The sequence below is a fragment of the Platalea leucorodia genome, assembly GCF_965183815.1.
Source record: "Platalea leucorodia genome assembly, chromosome: 28".
Taxonomy (NCBI): domain Eukaryota; kingdom Metazoa; phylum Chordata; class Aves; order Pelecaniformes; family Threskiornithidae; genus Platalea; species Platalea leucorodia.
In genome coordinates this window covers 70,686-84,217 of record NC_138850.1, presented here as the reverse complement: position 1 = coordinate 84,217, position 13,532 = coordinate 70,686, and the positions used below count along the sequence as shown (strand labels likewise).

General features: G+C 63.2%; 2 protein-coding genes across 6 annotated transcripts; both read right to left on the bottom strand.

The window, feature by feature from the left end:
- Positions 1–93: 93 nt before the first annotated feature.
- Positions 94–9,153, bottom strand: LOC309601021 (butyrophilin subfamily 1 member A1-like). Of its 5 annotated transcripts, XM_082333819.1 has the most exons (10): positions 9,032–9,153; positions 8,468–8,545; positions 5,513–5,597; positions 4,704–5,048; positions 3,714–3,995; positions 3,258–3,362; positions 2,938–2,958; positions 2,557–2,649; positions 2,404–2,436; positions 94–1,913 (listed from the first exon to the last, which is right to left on the bottom strand). In XM_082333819.1, the coding sequence occupies exons 2-10, from the start codon at positions 8,492–8,494 to the stop codon at positions 1,384–1,386; spliced, it is 1,521 nt and encodes a 506-aa protein (XP_082189945.1). In that variant the 5' UTR covers positions 8,495–8,545; positions 9,032–9,153; the 3' UTR covers positions 94–1,383. The 5 variants fall into 5 exon arrangements, with proteins under 5 accessions (XP_082189945.1, XP_082189946.1, XP_082189948.1 ...); XM_082333820.1 differs by lacking the exons at positions 8,468–8,545; positions 9,032–9,153 and adding an exon at positions 5,909–7,608; XM_082333822.1 differs by lacking the exons at positions 8,468–8,545; positions 9,032–9,153 and adding an exon at positions 5,909–7,608 and having other exon boundaries at positions 4,704–5,043.
- LOC309601035 (butyrophilin subfamily 3 member A2-like) lies at positions 8,727–13,528 on the bottom strand. The gene is made up of 6 exons (XM_082333848.1): positions 11,899–13,528; positions 11,503–11,587; positions 10,954–11,301; positions 9,751–10,245; positions 9,431–9,451; positions 8,727–9,064 (listed from the first exon to the last, which is right to left on the bottom strand). Exons 2-6 carry the CDS (start codon positions 11,573–11,575, stop codon positions 8,847–8,849), a joined length of 1,155 nt encoding a protein of 384 aa, XP_082189974.1. The 5' UTR covers positions 11,576–11,587; positions 11,899–13,528; the 3' UTR covers positions 8,727–8,846.
- Between the last annotated feature and the right edge of the window lie 4 nt (positions 13,529–13,532).

Below are 13,532 nucleotides of genomic sequence, written 5' to 3'. Positions count from 1 at the left end.
GCGCGGGGCTCCTGGGCCGGCAGACATCTTCTGTCGCTCTTTTTCCCCACGATAACCAGGTGGCCTTTAGGGCTGCGGCCATGGGGGGGCCCCCATGTCTCCTGCCGCCCCCGTCTCCGGCTGCTCCAGGCGCTGCCCTGAGCAGGTACGATGCTCTCAGGTGGCAAAAAGTCAAGCTGCGTTGGAGGTTGAGCGCGCCCGAGGGGTACGGGCATGGGGAAATGGTCTTGGGGAGACACCTGCACCCCAAAAGAAGCTGGGGAACCTGGTGGTGGGGCTGGAGAAGCGGATGGTGGAGCTGGAGGGGACGTGCCAGCGGCTGGCACCCAAGTTGCTGCAGGTGGGGCGGCCTCAGGGTGCTCCTGTGCCCGGGGAGGGCTGCGCTGGGTCCAAATTGCCACCGGTCCCAGCATCAAGGGCACGTTGGGGTTGCGGGATGGCAGGGACAGGCTCTGGGATGTGCCCCAGCCGCGGCGCAATGGGGCTGTCCCTGGCCCCGCTGTGGGGTGGCTGTGCCCCCCAGGGCTCCCCGTGTGGGACCAGGCACTGACTCTGCTCTGCTCCCCTTCCCCAGCACGGCCCATGCTGGGCATCCTCAGCAGGGGGGGCACGGGTGGGGGGTCTCCCATCGCGGTGCAAAGAGTCTTGCCGAGTGCAGCTTGGCCACTGGGCCCAGCGTGCCCACGCTCCTCTGGTACTGGGGGAGCCCGGAAGCGGGCACAGGGCTCCTCCAGCTGTGCTCTCCCCTGCCCTGCCTGCTCCAGCTGTGGCACCACGCCACGCTCCAGCTGTGCTCCCCGCAGAGCCCAAAAGGGCCCTGGCAGCGGTGGGACTCGAACCCACGCCCCCAAAGAGACTGGAGCCTTAATCCAGCGCCTTAGACCGCTCGGCCACGCTACCCTGCGGCAAACCTTGCGCTCCTTAGGGCAAACCATCAAACCCCAAACTCGGCCAATTCTGCAAAATTCATCCAACTCCCCCCAAAGACCCTCCGCAGGCACCAAGGCATCAGCACAAAAAGACCCCAGGACCCATCGCACACACGCTCCACCTTCACCTTTATTCAAGCCCAGGCTGCTGCTCCTGGGCACGACGACGGGCCTACAAGGGAAACAAGAGCCCAAACCCGCGGCTCAGCACCCACAACGTGGCCACAAACTCCAACCCAAACAACCAATGCTGCTTGCGATGCCACACACCGTGGCCGCGCAGACCCTGGCCCCCTGCCCCTCGCTCCCTCTCGCCTCCCCGCCCTTGGGCAGGGCAGAGAGGGACAGCAGCTCCCGCGGGATGGAGGAGAGGAGAGCGGGCAGGGACTGGAGAAGGGCAGCATCTGCTGGAGGCGGTGGAGGAGATGGAAGGGGGGCCGATGGTCTGGGTGTTTTAGCCCCTGAGGTAAAGCTGGGTTTTCTTGGTCCCCACCCAAAACCAGGGACGGATGATCTCCCCGTTGAACGAGGCTGGTGGGAAAGTGAAGATCTCGCCCCCACTCTCGGCATTGATGAAAGTCACCAGCCCCTGTGTGCAGTCCAGACAGACCAGGATTCTCCTGGGGACCAGGAACAGGGACAGGGCTGTGCGAGGAGAGGTGAGAGCTTCAAACTGCCCTTTAAGATGCCTCACTGCCCAGATCCCATCCTTAGGGCTCCTGAACAACCACCATTTCCTCATAACAGACTCCTTGGCCACCCCCACAGCCCACCTTGAATCACCTCCAACCTTCCCCTCCACCTCCACCTCCCAGCAGTGCCTCCCCTCCTTGAACCCTTCCCGGCCCAGCACACAGCCCCAAAAATTAAGTCTCTTCAGGATGTTGGGCAGGTTCAGCCATGTACTTTCCCGTGTGATTCTTCTCAAATCATTTAGCAGGGCAAGATCGGAATGAGCCGTGTCCGGATCCAGGGTCACCACATCTGCAGGGGACAGGAGGAGCCAGAGCATCAGGGGCAGAGCTGAGTGCTGGGCAGGGTTTCCCCAGCCTGGGGCCGGGATGTGCCCCGCGGGGCAGGAGACCGGGCATCTCCTTCCTCCAAAGCATCCCCATCACGGGGCCGGCCCCAGCGCTGCCACGGCTGAGCTCGGTCCCGTGGGAAGGGGCAACGGTGGGGCTGCAGCCCCGGCAGGCAGGAGCGGGATGGGGAGGCAGTGGCTGGCTCTGGGCAGTGCGCGCGGTGCCACGGCGGGACGTGGCTCCTCTGGGCCCAAGGGTGCAACTCAGAGAGGGTTGGAAATTTGAGAAAATGGGGCGAGAGAGAGGCTGGGGCCCTGGATGTGGCGGAGGGTCTGAGTCACCAACCACAGCCAGGCACGGCCAGTCCCTTGCACCGGCCAGCCCAGTTCCGCCTCGCACAGAGGGAAAGGCAGGAAAGCGACACCCAAAGGGGCAAGCAAAGAGACAATTACCTGGATTTGCAGGAAGCAGAAACTTTCTCCACGCTACAAGGAGAGACAAGAGCTGGTCACATCCCGCAGCCGCTGCCCAGCAGCTCTGGGCAGGAGAGAGGGGCCAGCCCTGGGCTGCTCTCCCTGAGCTGCCCACCCTCCCAGGCACATTACCTTCGGGTTCCCCAGGGGCAGGCGATGCAGGGACGCCAGGCAAGGAGGGACAGGACTGAGCAGAGTGCTCGAAGAAGAGGACCTCATGCTGTGCTGGATCAAAGCAAAAGCAAAAGCAATGTTTGAGCAGTGGGGGCCAGCTTCTCATCCCACGGCTGCTCCTGCAAGAGCTTGGGCAGACCCCAAACTCCTTGCCTTTGGGGAGTGGGAACAGACCCCCTTGCTGCCGGGAAGGGCTCCCTGCCAGCCTGTCCCCCCATCAGCCCCGCCAGGCACTCGGGAGCTAAGTCCCAACTGCAGGAGCCATCCAAAGCCAAGTCCCTCCCAGGGGGGCTCCTTGCCCAGGAGGTTTTGCCGGTGGAAGGGGCCAGAAGGACTCACCCAGCTCTCTGATCAGCATCACTGCAAAGCAAAGGCAGAGGAAGAGGTGGTCAGGAGAGCAGCTTGGTTCGTCCGTGGCAACATCTCAAGAGGGTCTCTTGGACCTTCCCACCAGCCACACGGCCCGGCCGTGCTCCCTGCCCTCCCACCCGCACCCCGTGTCCTCTTCCCCTGCCCTCCTTTGCCCAAAGACCTTCTTCATGAAGGCAAAACCATTGCTCGCACACAACCCTCGGGCCCTTCGGCATGCGTCCATGGGCCAGGGCTCGGCCTCACTCCGCACCGATCCCCTCCCTCCATCCCCGCCATTCAAAACTCACCTTTCCTTCGGAACAGATAAGCACTGAGGCCGGCGAACACAGCTGAGAGCACGAGGAACACACCCAGAGCTACCATCCAGTGCTGGGCGTTGTGGAAAAAGGGAGCTGAGAAACAAAAAACCATCAGGAAAAGGGCTCATTTTACACTGCCGCGCAGGAGGAGAAGGAATAAAAGAAAAAAACCCCCAAACTTGTAGCTCATCAAAACCTTGTCCTGGGAGCCCTGGGCTGAAGGGGACAGAGTCCTCTCTGTCCCACGGAGATACCGATGCTAACCTGAAGCACACCAGGCTCCGGTTGTCTCGGGGGCTAAGAGCCATCGGACGGGGCACAGCCCTCCCGTTCCCCCACAGCCCGCACGCTTCACCAGGAGCCCGGGATCAAAGCTGCTCAAAGCAGCGCAGCAAACCCCAGCCCTGCTGCCCGCGCCGCAGGGGCTGCCTGCAGGCGTTGCACCTGAGATGTGCAGGGACGACGCCTGCTCCTGGTCGAGGCGGCTGTTCCTGACCACGCAGGTCCGCTTCCCATCTCCCTTCCCGCTGACAACGATGACATCTTCGATGTCAAACAGGCCCCTCTCATCCGGGGAACGTCTCTGGGCGAGCGAGGGGAGATGCTGACCGCCGGCATCTTTCCACAGCACCTGCGGTTGCGGGTACCAGCCGGACGATCGACACACCACGCGGATGCCTCCGTCCTCGTAAGCCTCCAGAGAGAGGTGAGGGACAGAGCCTGCGGCTGGGGGAAGAGCCCGTGGTTGGGGGTGAGTTAGGGATGGACTCGGCTCAAAGGCGAAGACTGGACGCGATGCCAGGCACCTCACAGGTCCCCAAGGGGCTGTGGGAGCGGGCACGGCCCATGCTCCTCACACCACCCAAACCACCCCAACCCGTGCGGGAACCGGAGAGCACTGATGCCAAACGCCCCCACAGCCCCCATAAAACAGCCTGGCCGAGGAAGACCGAGCTGCCCAACATCAGCACCTCAAGCCTTCCAGACAACACCCCAGGTCTGCTACGGCACACAAAGCAAAGCAAAGCCAAGCCCCAGCTGGTCGCACCTGGGAAGAGCTCTCTTCCCAACTCCAGACACAGCGTTCGGTGCCATCCTTGGCACGGTTGGCAGCCCGGGCTCTGAGGCGGAGGAGCGGCTCAGCAGCTTGTCCCCAGTGCCTTCACAACATCCTGAGGACACCCTTCACGGACACCGCAGGGAGCCAGCAAAGCCCGCGCGTCCATGCAGCTCTGCCCCCAGAAACACCTCCAGCCCCACGGGCGTGCTCCCTCCTGGGGAAGAGCCCCCTCGGACCCGACCGCTTTCAACGGCTCTTGGCCTTCAGCACTTCATCGACAGACGTGAGGATGGGACAGAGGTGCGGGAGGGACACACAGGGACAACCCAGGGACACCTGGACCATCCCCTGGAAACACCGCGCCGGCCACAAACCTGCCACCTCCAGGTGCACTGTAGCTTCTCCATAAGAGGCAGCGTCTTGCACCGTGCAGACGTACTGGCCATCGTCAGAGGGTCTCAACCCAGTGATTTGCAAGTCGAGGATTCCATTGGAGAGATCATCTCTGGCCAGCACTGTCCTCCCAGCGTATTGCTGCATCTGCTCCACATACCGGTCCTCTCCGTTTCGGTAGTGGTGCACCGTTTCAGACTGGTGCCGGATCCACCTGATCTCGAAGCTCCGAGCGTCCACGCTGGGGGACAAGTGACATGGCAGCACGACGTCCTCCCCCACAGTGGCACGGAGAGGGTAGATTGGTCCAACCACTCTGAACTGAGCTGGGTGATGGAGAAGGACACAGAGACACGGAGATTGTGCCTGCGTTAATTTAGGGGCATTGCATGGCAAGGGGCGAGCCTGGCGTGAGCCGTGCGCGCTCCATCCCATGGGCGTTGCTTTGCCTCCCCGTGCTCCAAAGACACTGGAGAAAGTGGAGAAAGTGGAGAGGGAGGGGGGGCACTGGGAGGAGAAGGAGGTTTGCTGGGAGTGGGAACCTGCGCCAGAGAATGACCTGCACCCCAGGCAGCCCCGGTACAAGCGACAAAGGTTTTAGGGGAGCAGTGCAGGACGGGACTGAAGATGGACCCAGGGCAATGGACGGACTGCGTAAAGAGCCCAAGGGAAAGTGAAACCTATCCGCGGCCGAGCTCTGGGCTCGGCTCCCGCCCCACGGTGGCTCCCCAGCCCCACAGCTGCCCCCCCGAGCAGGCAGAAGCCCCCGCCAGCCCTTTAGGATCCCTACCTGATCCCAGCCGGAGGACATGGAGAGCCACAAAAGAAGTCAGGAGACCCCTGAAGCTCGTGGGGAACCACATCTGCGGCCGGAGCTGGAGAAGAGGGTGGGGAAGGGAGGCAGAGGGAGGGCAGTGGGGGGTTACAGCCACGGGAGAGGGGATGGAGGAGAAGGGCTGCACCTGCCCCCAAAAGAGGCTCCAGAAATCCCACCAAACCGCCTGCACGAGCACCCTGACGTCGGAGGAAACCGTTGCTCCAGGGCAGGACGGGACCACGCGCGGCTCCCAAGTGCAGCCCCCAGCTCTGCCCCGCTCCCCCTCACCAGGATTTCTTCTACGTCCCTTACAAGGCTCTAAATTCAATTAAATAGTCTAAATGCCCTGCGGAAAGAGCAGTCACTCACCGGACGGGTACGAGCTGCAGGAGGAACCAGGAAAAAGGCTATGGCCAAAGTCCAACTTTCTCGCAGTTTCTGGGTGCAGCACTACTGGCTCTGGAGTGCAATGAGATAAGGGGAAAACCCCCTTAATCTCCTGCTGACAGCACAGCTCCTGATGCCCCTCGGTGTCATTTGCAGTCCCCTCCTTGGCACTGGCTCCGAGCAGAAAAACAGCACTTGCCCAACAAGCCTCTGGGCTGGGCTCCTGCCCTGCAGCTCGGTGGGGTCTTCCCAGGCAGGGCTGAGCAGGACCTGCCACGCCCCAACGGGGACATTAAGAGATGGGGTTCATTGCCAGCCCAGCAACAGCCTGCTTGGTGCTATGCCCGACACGCGCCCCGCTTTCGCACGCGGTGCCGCTGCCACACTCGCCCAGCTGCTCCCAGTTGCCAACGGAAAAGGCTCTCTGCCTGCAAGATCCACGCCACGCGGTCCAAAATCAGCCAGGCGTCCCCACGAGGCTCCGTCTGTCCGCCAGACCTCGTCCAGGGACGCTCGTGCAGAGAGACGCTCTTGCTTTGCAGGGATAACGCGTTCCTTTTCTCTCATGAGTCGGGATACGTCCGTGGGTGCAGGACACAGCTCCTGTTGCCTTCTGCTCTCTCCGGAGGCCTCGTTCTTCCAGCACTTCCCTTGGCTCGCACTTCCTGAGGATGCCCCAGGCTCCCACGCGTGCTTCTCAAGGATGCGCGGGGCTCCTGGGCCGGCAGACATCTTCTGTCGCTCTTTTTCCCCACGATAACCAGGTGGCCTTTAGGGCTGCGGCCATGGGGGGGGCCCCCATGTCTCCTGCCGCCCCCGTCTCCGGCTGCTCCAGGCGCTGCCCTGAGCAGGTACGATGCTCTCAGGTGGCAAAAAGTCAAGCTGCGTTGGAGGTTGAGCGCGCCCGAGGGGTACGGGCATGGGGAAATGGTCTTGGGGAGACACCTGCACCCCAAAAGAAGCTGGGGAACCTGGTGGTGGGGCTGGAGAAGCGGATGGTGGAGCTGGAGGGGACGTGCCAGCGGCTGGCACCCAAGTTGCTGCAGGTGGGGCGGCCTCAGGGTGCTCCTGTGCCCGGGGAGGGCTGCGCTGGGTCCAAATTGCCACCGGTCCCAGCATCAAGGGCACGTTGGGGTTGCGGGATGGCAGGGACAGGCTCTGGGATGTGCCCCAGCCGCGGCGCAATGGGGCTGTCCCTGGCCCCGCTGTGGGGTGGCTGTGCCCCCCAGGGCTCCCCGTGTGGGACCAGGCACTGACTCTGCTCTGCTCCCCTTCCCCAGCACGGCCCATGCTGGGCATCCTCAGCAGGGGGGGCACGGGTGGGGGGTCTCCCATCGCGGTGCAAAGAGTCTTGCCGAGTGCAGCTTGGCCACTGGACCCAGCGTGCCCACGCTCCTCTGGTACTGGGGGAGCCCGGAAGCGGGCACAGGGCTCCTCCAGCTGTGCTCTCCCCTGCCCTGCCTGCTCCAGCTGTGGCACCACGCCACGCTCCAGCTGTGCTCCCCGCAGAGCCCAAAAGGGCCCTGGCAGCGGTGGGATTCGAACCCACGCCCCCAAAGAGACTGGAGCCTTAATCCAGCGCCTTAGACCGCTCGGCCACGCTACCCTGCGGCAAACCTTGCGCTCCTTAGGGCAAACCATCAAACCCCAAACTCGCCAAAGTCTGCAAAATTCCTCCAGCTCCCTCCAAAGACCCTGCGCAGGCAGCAAGGCATCAGCACAAAAAGACCCCAGGACCCATCGCGGACACGCTCCACCTTCACCTTTATTCAAGCCCAGGCTGCTGCTCCTGGGCACGACGACGGGCCTACAAGGGAAACAAGAGCCCAAACCCACGGCTCAGCACCCACAACGTGGCCACAAACTCCAACCCAACCAACCAATGCTGCTTGCGATGCCACACATCGTGGCCGCGCAGACCCTGGCCCCCTGCCCCTCGCTCCCTCTCGCCTCCCCGCCCTTGGGCAGGGCAGAGAGGGACAGCGGCTCCCGCGGGATGGAGGAGAGGAGAGCGGGCAGGGACTGGAGAAGGGCAGCATCTGCTGGAGGCGGTGGAGGAGATGGAAGGGGGGCCGATGGTCTGGGTGTTTTAGCCCCTGAGGTAAAGCTGGGTTTTCTGGGTCCCCAGCCAAAACCAGGGACGGATAAACTCCCCGTTGAACGAGGCTGGTGGGAAAGTGAAGATCTCGACCCCGCTCTCGGCATTGATGAAAGTCACCAGCCCCTGTGTGCAGTCCAGACAGACCAGGATTCTCCTGGGGACCGGGAACAGGGACAGGGCTGTGCGAGGAGAGGTAAGGGCTGCAAACTGCCCTTTACGGTGCCTCAGCGCCCAGATCCCTCCGTTAGGGCTCCTGTCCATATTCTTCTTCATCCTCACAGACTCCCTGGCCACCCCCACAGCCCACTCTGAATCACCTCCAACCTTCCCCTCCACCTCCACCTCCCAGCAGTGCCTCCCCTCCTTGAACCCTTCCCGGCCCAGCACAAAGCACCAATAATCAAATCTCTCAGGGATGTCAGGCAGGTTCGGCCGATTACTTTGCCATGTGACTCTTCTGAAATCATTCGAGAGGACAGGATCGGAAAGAGCCGTGTCCAGATCCAGGGTCACCACATCTGCAGGGGACAGGAGGAGCCAGAGCATCAGGGGCAGAGCTGAGTGCTGGGCAGGGTTTCCCCAGCCTGGGGCCGGGATGTGCCCCGTGGGGCAGGAGACCGGGCATCTCCTTCCTCCAAAGCATCCCCATCACGGGGCTGGCCCCAGCGCTGCCGCGCCTGAGCTCGGTCCCGTGGGAAGGGGCAATGGTGGGGCTGCAGCCCCAGCAGGCAGGAGCGGGATGGGGAGGCAGTGGCTGGCTCTGGGCAGTGCGCGCGGTGCCACGGCGGGACGTGGCTCCTCTGGGCCCAAGGGTGCAACTCAGAGAGGGTTGGAAATTTGAGAAAATGGGGCGAGAGAGAGGCTGGGGCCCTGGTGCGGGGGGTCTGAGTCACCAACCACAGCCAGGCACGGCCAGTCCCTTGCACCGGCCAGCCCAGTTCCGCCTCGCACAGAGGGAAAGGCAGGAAAGCGGCACCCAAAGGGGCAAGCAAAGAGACAATTACCTGGATTTGCAGGAAGCAGAAACTTTCTCCATGCTACAAGGAGAGACAAGAGCTGGTCACATCCCGCAGCCGCTGCCCAGCAGCTCTGGGCAGGAGAGAGGGGCCAGCCCTGGGCTGCTCTCCCTGAGCTGCCCACCCTCCCAGGCCCATCGCCTTGGGCTTGCCCAGGGCCAGGCGACGAGGGATGGAGAGGATGGGCAAGGAGGGAAAGGGCTCGAAGGAAAAGGAAAAGACCCCCTTGCTGCTGGGAAGGGCTCCCTGCCAGCCTGTCCCCCCATCAGCCCCGCCAGGCACTCGGGAGCTAAGTCCCAACTTCAGGAGCCATCCAAAGCCAAGTCCCTCCCAGGGGGGCTCCTTGCCCAGGACGTTTTGCCGGTGGAAGGGGCCAGAAGGACTCACCCAGCTCTCTGGACAGCTTCGCTGCAAAGCAGAGGCAGAGGAAGAGGTGGTCAGGAGAGCAGCTTGGTTCATCCGTGGCAACATCTCAAGAGGGTCTCTTGGACCTTCCCACCAGCCACACGGCCCGGCCGTGCTCCCTGCCCTCCCACCCGCACCCCGTGTCCTCTTCCCCTGCCCTCCTTTGCCCAAAGACCTTCTTCATGAAGGCAAAACCATTGCTCGCACACAACCCTCGGGCCCTTCGGCATGCGTCCATGGGCCAGGGCTCGGCCTCACTCCGCACCCATCCCCTCCCTCCTTCCCCGCCATTCCAAACTCACCTTTCCTTCGGAACAGATAAGCACTGAGGCCGGCGAACACAGCTGAGAGCACGAGGAACACACCCAGAGCTACCATCCAGTGCTGGGCGTTGTGGAAAAAGGGAGCTGAGAAAGAAAAAACCATCAGGAGCCCGGGATCAAAGCTGCTCAAAGCAGCGCAGCAAACCCCAGCCCTGCTGCCCGCGCCGCAGGGGCTGCCTGCAGTCGTTGCACCTGAGATGTGCAGGGACGACGCCTGCTCCTGGTCGAGGCGGCTGTTCCTGACCACGCAGGTCCGCTTCCCATCTCCCTTCCCGCTGACAACGATGACATCTTCGATGTCAAACAGGCCCCTCTCATCCGGGGAACGTCTCTGGGCGAGCGAGGGGAGATGCTGACCGCCGGCATCTTTCCACAGCACCTGCGGTTGCGGGTACCAGCCGGACGATCGACACACCACGCGGATGCCTCCGTCCTCGTAAGCCTCCAGAGAGAGGCGAGGGACAGAGCCTGCGGCTGGGGGAAGAGCCCGTGGTTGGGGGTGAGTTAGGGATGGACTCGGCTCAAAGGCGAAGACTGGACGCGATGCCAGACACCTCACAGGTCCCCAAGGGGCTGTGGGAGCGGGCACGGCCCATGCTCCTCACACCACCCAAACCACCCCAACCTGTGCGGGAACCGGAGAGCACTGATGCCAAACGCCCCCACAGCCCCCATAAAACAGCCTGGCCGAGCAAGACCGAGCTGCCCAACATCAGCACCTCAAGCCTTCCAGACAACACCCCAGGGCTGCTACGGCACAAAAAGCAAAGCAAAGCCAAGCCCCAGCTGGTCGCACCTGGGAAGAGCTCTCTTCCCAACTCCAGACACAGCGTTCGGTGCCATCCTTGGCACGGTTGGCAGCCCGGGCTCTGAGGCGGAGGAGCGGCTCAGCAGCTTGTCCCCAGTGCCTTCACAACATCCTGAGGACACCCTTCACGGACACCGCAGGGAGCCAGCAAAGCCCTCGCGTCCATGGAGCTCTGCCCCCAGAAACACCTCCAGCCCCACGGGCGTGCTCCCTCCTGGGGAAGAGCCCCCTCAGACCCGACCGCTTTCAACGGCTCTTGGCCTTCAGCACTTCATCAACAGACGTGAGGATGGGACAGAGGTGCGGGCGGGACACACAGGGACAACCCAGGGACACCTGGACCATCCCCTGGAAACACCGCGCCGGCCACAAACCTGCCACCTCCAGGTCCACTGTAGCTTCTCCATAAGAGGCAGCGTCTTGCACCGTGCAGACGTACTGGCCATCGTCAGAGGGTCTCAGCCCAGTGATTCGCAAGTTCAGGGTTCCATTGGAGAGACCACCTCTGGCCAACTCTGTCCTCCCAGCGTATTGCTGCATCTGCTCCACATACCGGTCCTCTCCGTTTCGGTAGTGGTGCACCGTTTCAGACAACTGGTGCCGGATCCACCTGATCTCGAAGCTCCGAGCGTCCACGCTGGGGGACAAGTGACATGGCAACACGATGTCCTCCCCCACGGTGGCACGGAGATGGGGGGCTGGTCCCACCACTCTGAACTGAGCTTGGTGATGGAGAAGGACACAGAGACACGGAGATTGTGCCTGCGTTAATTTAGGGGCATTGCATGGCAAGGGGCGAGCCCGGCGTGAAACCCATCCGCGGCCAAGCTCTGGGCTCGTCTCCCGCCCCACGGCGGCTCCCCGGCCCCACAGCTGCCCCCCCGAGCAGGCAGAAGCCCCCGCCAGCCCTTTAGGATCCCTACCTGATCCCAGCCGGAGGACATGGAGAGCCACAAAAGAAGTCAGGAGGCCCCTGAAGCTCGTGGGGAACCACATCAGCGGCCGGAGCTGGAGAAGAGGGTGGGGAAGGGAGGCAGAGGGAGGGCAGTGGGGGGTTACAGCCACGGGAGAGGGGATGGGGAAGAAGGGCTGCACCTGCCCCCAAAAGAGGCTCCAGAAATCCCACCAAACCGCCTGCACGAGCACCCTGATGTCGGAGGAAACCGTTGCTCCAGGGCAGGACGGGACCACGCGCGGCTCCCCAGTGCAGCCCCCAGCTCTGCCCCGCTCCCCCTCACCAGGATTTCTTCTACGTCCCTTACAAGGCTCTAAATTCAGGTAAATAGTCTAAATGCCCTGCGGAAAGAGCAGTCACTCACCAGACGGGTACGAGCTGCGAGAGGCACCAGGCTAAAGGCTACACCCAACGTCTCCAACTTTCTCGCAGTTTCTGGGTGCAGCACTACTGGCTCTGGAGTGCAATGAGATAAGGGGAAAACCCCCTTAATCTCCTGCTGACAGCACAGCTCCTGATGCCCCTCGGTGTCATTTGCAGTCCCCTCCTTGGCACTGGCTCCGAGCAGAAAAACAGCACTTGCCCAACAAGCCTCTGGGCTGGGCTCCTGCCCTGCAGCTCGGTGGGGTCTTCCCAGGCAGGGCTGAGCAGGACCTGCCACGCCCCAACGGGGACATTAAGAGATGGGGTTCATTGCCAGCCCAGCAACAGCCTGCTTTGTGCTACGCCCGACACGCGCCCCGCTTTCGCACGCGGTGCCGCTGCCACACTCGCCCAGCTGCTCCCAGTTGCCAACGGAAAAGGCTCTCTGCCTGCAAGATCCACGCCACGCGGTCCAAAATCAGCCAGGCGTCCCCACGAGGCTCCGTCTGTCCGCCAGACCTCGTCCAGGGACGCTCGTGCAGAGAGACGCTCTTGCTTTGCGGGGATAACGCGTTCCTTTTCTCTCATCAGTCGGGATACGTCCGTGGGTGCAGGACACAGCTCCTGTTGCCTTCTGCTCTCTCCGGAGGCCTCTGTCTTCCAGCACTTCCCTTGGCTCGCACTTCCTGAGGATGCCCCAGGCTCCCACGCGTGCTTCTCAAGGATGCGCGGGGCTCCTGGGCCGGCAGACATCTTCTGTCGCTCTTTTTCCCCACGATAACCAGGTGGCCTTTAGGGCTGCGGCCATGGGGGGGCCCCATGTCTCCTGCCGCCCCCGTCTCCGGCTGCTCCAGGCGCTGCCCTGAGCAGGTACGATGCTCTCAGGTGGCAAAAAGTCAAGCTGCGTTGGAGGTTGAGCGCGCCCGAGGGGTACGGGCATGGGGAAATGGTCTTGGGGAGACACCTGCACCCCAAAAGAAGCTGGGGAACCTGGTGGTGGGGCTGGAGAAGCGGGTGGTGGAGCTGGAGGGGACGTGCCAGCGGCTGGCACCCAAGTTGCTGCAGGTGGGGCGGCCTCAGGGTGCTCCTGTGCCCGGGGAGGGCTGCGCTGGGTCCAAATTGCCACCGGTCCCAGCATCAAGGGCACGTTGGGGTTGCGGGATGGCAGGGACAGGCTCTGGGATGTGCCCCAGCCGCGGCGCAATGGGGCTGTCCCTGGCCCCGCTGTGGGGTGGCTGTGCCCCCCAGGGCTCCCCGTGTGGGACCAGGCACTGACTCTGCTCTGCTCCCCTTCCCCAGCACGGCCCATGCTGGGCATCCTCAGCAGGGGGGGCACGGGTGGGGGGTCTCCCATCACGGTGCAAAGAGTCTTGCCGAGTGCAGCTTGGCCACTGGACCCAGCGTGCCCACGCTCCTCTGGTACTGGGGGAGCCTGCAAGCGGGCACAGGGCTCCTCCAGATGTGCTCTCCCCTTCCCTGCCTGCTCCAGCTGTGGCACCACGCCACGCTCCAGCTGTGCTCCCCGCAGAGCCCAGAAGGGCCCTGGCAGCGGTGGGACTCGAACCCACGCCCCCAAAGAGACTGGAGCCTTAATCCAGCGCCTTAGACCGCTCGGCCACGCTACCCTGCGGCAAA

Coding starts and splice junctions, on each gene's coding strand:
- LOC309601021 (XM_082333819.1), bottom strand. CDS start 8,494: ATGATTTCAGAAGAGTCACATGGCAAA. Junction 3,996..4,703: donor AGTGCACCTGGAGGTGGCAG/GTTTGTGGCCGG, acceptor CTCTTCCCCCAG/CCGCAGGCTCTGTCCCTCAC. Junction 2,650..2,937: donor GATGCTGATCAGAGAGCTGG/GTGAGTCCTTCT, acceptor GCTTTGATCCAG/CACAGCATGAGGTCCTCTTC.
- LOC309601035 (XM_082333848.1), bottom strand. CDS start 11,575: ATGTGGTTCCCCACGAGCTTCAGGGGCCTCCTGACTTCTTTTGTGGCT. Junction 9,452..9,750: donor TTATCTGTTCCGAAGGAAAG/GTGAGTTTGGAA, acceptor TCTGCTTTGCAG/CGAAGCTGTCCAGAGAGCTG. Junction 9,065..9,430: donor GAAGCTGTCCAGAGAGCTGG/GTGAGTCCTTCT, acceptor CTCTCCTTGTAG/CATGGAGAAAGTTTCTGCTT.